Here is a 3,241-nt window from a genome sequence, read left to right on the forward strand (position 1 = left end):
TCAGCCCTTTGTCGAGTAGAGAGTTCCGGACTGCGCGACATTCGATGTCCATCTCCCTGACCTAATTGGATCAATTTACATACACTGATATAGGTGCGATGGGACTTACCGCGCCAGAGCTCCTCCAAGAGTTGATACGTGTTGTCAGCTGTGAGACAATAGCGTCTTCGTTGATATCTGACGTTGGTATCAAGCGCTGGAGGAAAATCTTCATGATGTATCGGACTGTAGAGTCCGTCGTGAATGCGTCCAGTGCTGCGACAATGCATGTCATCATGGCAGTGAAACGAGACGAGCTCTTGAGCAGCTTTTCAACCGTGTCGCCTTCTATTCTCTTGGGCACACCATTTTGCAGAAGTCTGAGACGACGTCCCCACCGGCTTTGGAAGCGCATGATGTCGATGACACCCTTTCGTCTAAGAATGCTCGTCTCGTCTTCCTCGAGAAGGTTTAGAAGAGTTTGGTCGCCTGACTCAGCTGAGAGCCAGTTGCCTACTCTCGAAGAAAGCGTACATAAGGTGACAACGTCGCCAATTCCGATGCCAGCAGCAACGAGCGAATGTGCTCCCAACATAGACTGTATAGACATGGTGATGCAGGAAGCCTTCGAGTGGTCAGAGAGGCCGTGCAAGAGTGTTCTTGTGTTCACAAGGCTACCGGTGCCTATTGAGTCACACAAGGCTGAGTTCCACTCGACGTGTAATCCTGTAAATGCGACCGCGATTGGAGTAGTTTGATCGAGTGCTGCGTGCTTCACCTCTTCTAAAGCGACCTGAGCTGCGGCTGTTCGATGCTTTCGTATTATTATGGGATGAGAGCAGAAGATAGAATGCGACTTGATCGACTTGGGCACAATGTCGTTATCGCCTGCGCTTCGCCACACTGTATGCGCCCAGTGACGTCAGAAACGCAGGCAGGGTAGCTGATTGGAACAGGCTGTATACCCGGCACAGTCGACGTCGCCGCCGCGAGTTGTAAGATTAATTCTCCTACCTCTATAGTAAGTAAGAGAGACTCTCTACTAGTACTTCGTACACTTTAGTACTAATAAATTTCTATCTAGATTATAAAACACTTATTCCTTAATATAAAGAAATCTAAAGTTTTACTAAGTAGTAAGAATTAGTATTTTATTACTCTGTAAGTAGATTATAAAGTAGTCTATAAGTAAGAGCTATTAAGCTTAGAGTATATAGAATAGAAGTAGAGCTTCTAATTAGCTATTATATACTAGCCTTAAAGTTAAAATCTACTAAATATTAATAAAAACTTATAAGATTTAGAGATTAAAAAGCTATATAAAGAATTTTAAGGTTTATATAGTAAGCCTAAATCTTACCTATATCTTTTTTATTTTAATTTAAGCTTTAATAAAGTCTAAAATTACTATTCTAGCTAATTAAAGCTATAGTTTTATTAGCTAGTTATACTAACTTTATAATAAAAGTAAGTATTATAAAGCTATAGTAGTAAGTAAATATAACACTTATATTAGCTTACTCTATATAAGAAATACTTAAACTTTAGAGAATTATATATATATAGTATAAAGTGTAATATAATATATTATATTAACACTTTTAGTAAAAGTAGATACTTTAGATAGAACTAGCGCGTATATTTAATTAAGTACTATTAGCTAATAAGTAGTCTATAGTAATTATTAGTACTAGTCTAAAAGCTAGTGTAGCTTTCTATCTTAAAATACTATTACTACTTTTTAGTAAAGCTAGAATTCTAAAGTAGCTTAAGTTTATTTAGAGTAATATTATATTTTATTATATTAAAAGTTATTATAATAGTAAAAGCTTATTAAAAAATTTTAAAAGTAATAAGATAGTTTATACTAATTTTTTTTAAGACTAGAAGCTTAATACTTAAAACTTAAGTCTAAAAAATCTTAGTAAAAGAATATTATAAGATATCTAGCTATAATTTTAAAGCTACTAGAAGATTTTATAGATTAAATTTGTTTTTCTTCTTAGTATATAAGACTATTTATACTAATACTTCTAACTAAGACTATATACTTATTTATACTACTTTTAGAAGCTTTACTATAATTTAGAAACTAGTAATATAGAATAGTAGTAATAGAGTTATAAGTATATTAATAAACTCTATACTATATATAGTTAGCTAACTAGTAAATAACTTTTATATAATAACTACTTCTTTAGATTTTAATAGAAGTATTAGTTTTATTTATAGCTACTATTTTATAAAAAGTATCTTTATTTTTAAAGTAAGCTATAAATACTTATTATTATTTTTCTAAATCTTATTACTTCTAAAAAGAACTTTAGCTATACTATTCTAGCTAGAGTATTTTTTTATAAATTTATAGTATTCTAAAAAGCTAGAAAAGAATACAGACTTAATATTAATATAGATTATATAAGTAATTAAAAATATTCTAGTAAAGATATTAGTAGAATACTCTTTTTATTATCTAGAAAATATACTATATTTACTAAAGAATAGAAATATCTTATAAATAAGCTATTTAGAAGTAAATTTAGAAAAGAAAGTAATAAAATACTTAGTATTAGTAAAATATAAAATAGAAATTATATAAGTAAAAATTAAAGAAAAAAGAATAATAAAGATAGGTATAAAAATATTAAAAGAGAAAAAAATATTAATAAATCTAGTACATAATAATAAAGTACTACTTAACTAGTTCTTTAATATACTTATAATAGCTTATAGTATAGTAAAACTAAGAAGTATAGAATAGTTTTTATTATAGCTTTTATAATTATAATAGTAAAAGAACTTTAAAAAGTAGTAATAGTAGCGCCTTAAAAAGAAAGTTTACTAATATAGTAATAATAAAAAAGGCTAAAAAAGGTTTAAGTAAAGTAGTAAGATAATATAATAAGTAATAAGATAAGCTTTAAAAATATCTATACTAGAAGAACTTATAAAAAGATATAAGATAAAATATACTTAAAAGCTTATTTAGTATATATATTAGTTTTAGTTTAGAACTAGATTTAAGCTACTATTTACTAAGATAAGATTTAAAATTTCTAATTTACTATAAGCTATAGAATAGTAAAAAGTATAAGAAAAAGAAAGAATAAAGAAATAGAGAGTATATATCTAGTAGAAGAATAATCTTATATACTTAATATCTTAGTTTTTTTATACTTTATAATTTAGAGCTTTTTTAGTTATAAGCTATTTAGAATATATAATAATAATATAATTCTCTATACTATAGATAAAAACTAAA

At 28.5% G+C, this 3,241-nt stretch overlaps 1 protein-coding gene across 1 annotated transcript; it reads right to left on the reverse strand.

The window, feature by feature from the left end:
* J4E79_011696 (uncharacterized protein) lies at positions 1-589 on the reverse strand (the record flags this gene model as incomplete). The annotated part of the gene is made up of 2 exons (XM_049360525.1): positions 1-30; positions 110-589. The coding sequence occupies 2 exons, from the start codon at positions 587-589 to the stop codon at positions 1-3; spliced, it is 510 nt and encodes a 169-aa protein (XP_049205066.1).
* Between the last annotated feature and the right edge of the window lie 2,652 nt (positions 590-3,241).

Source organism: Alternaria viburni, assembly GCF_023758015.1.
Source record: "Alternaria viburni strain BMP 2772 chromosome Unknown scaffold_46, whole genome shotgun sequence".
NCBI classification, from domain to species: Eukaryota; Fungi; Ascomycota; class Dothideomycetes; order Pleosporales; family Pleosporaceae; genus Alternaria; species Alternaria viburni.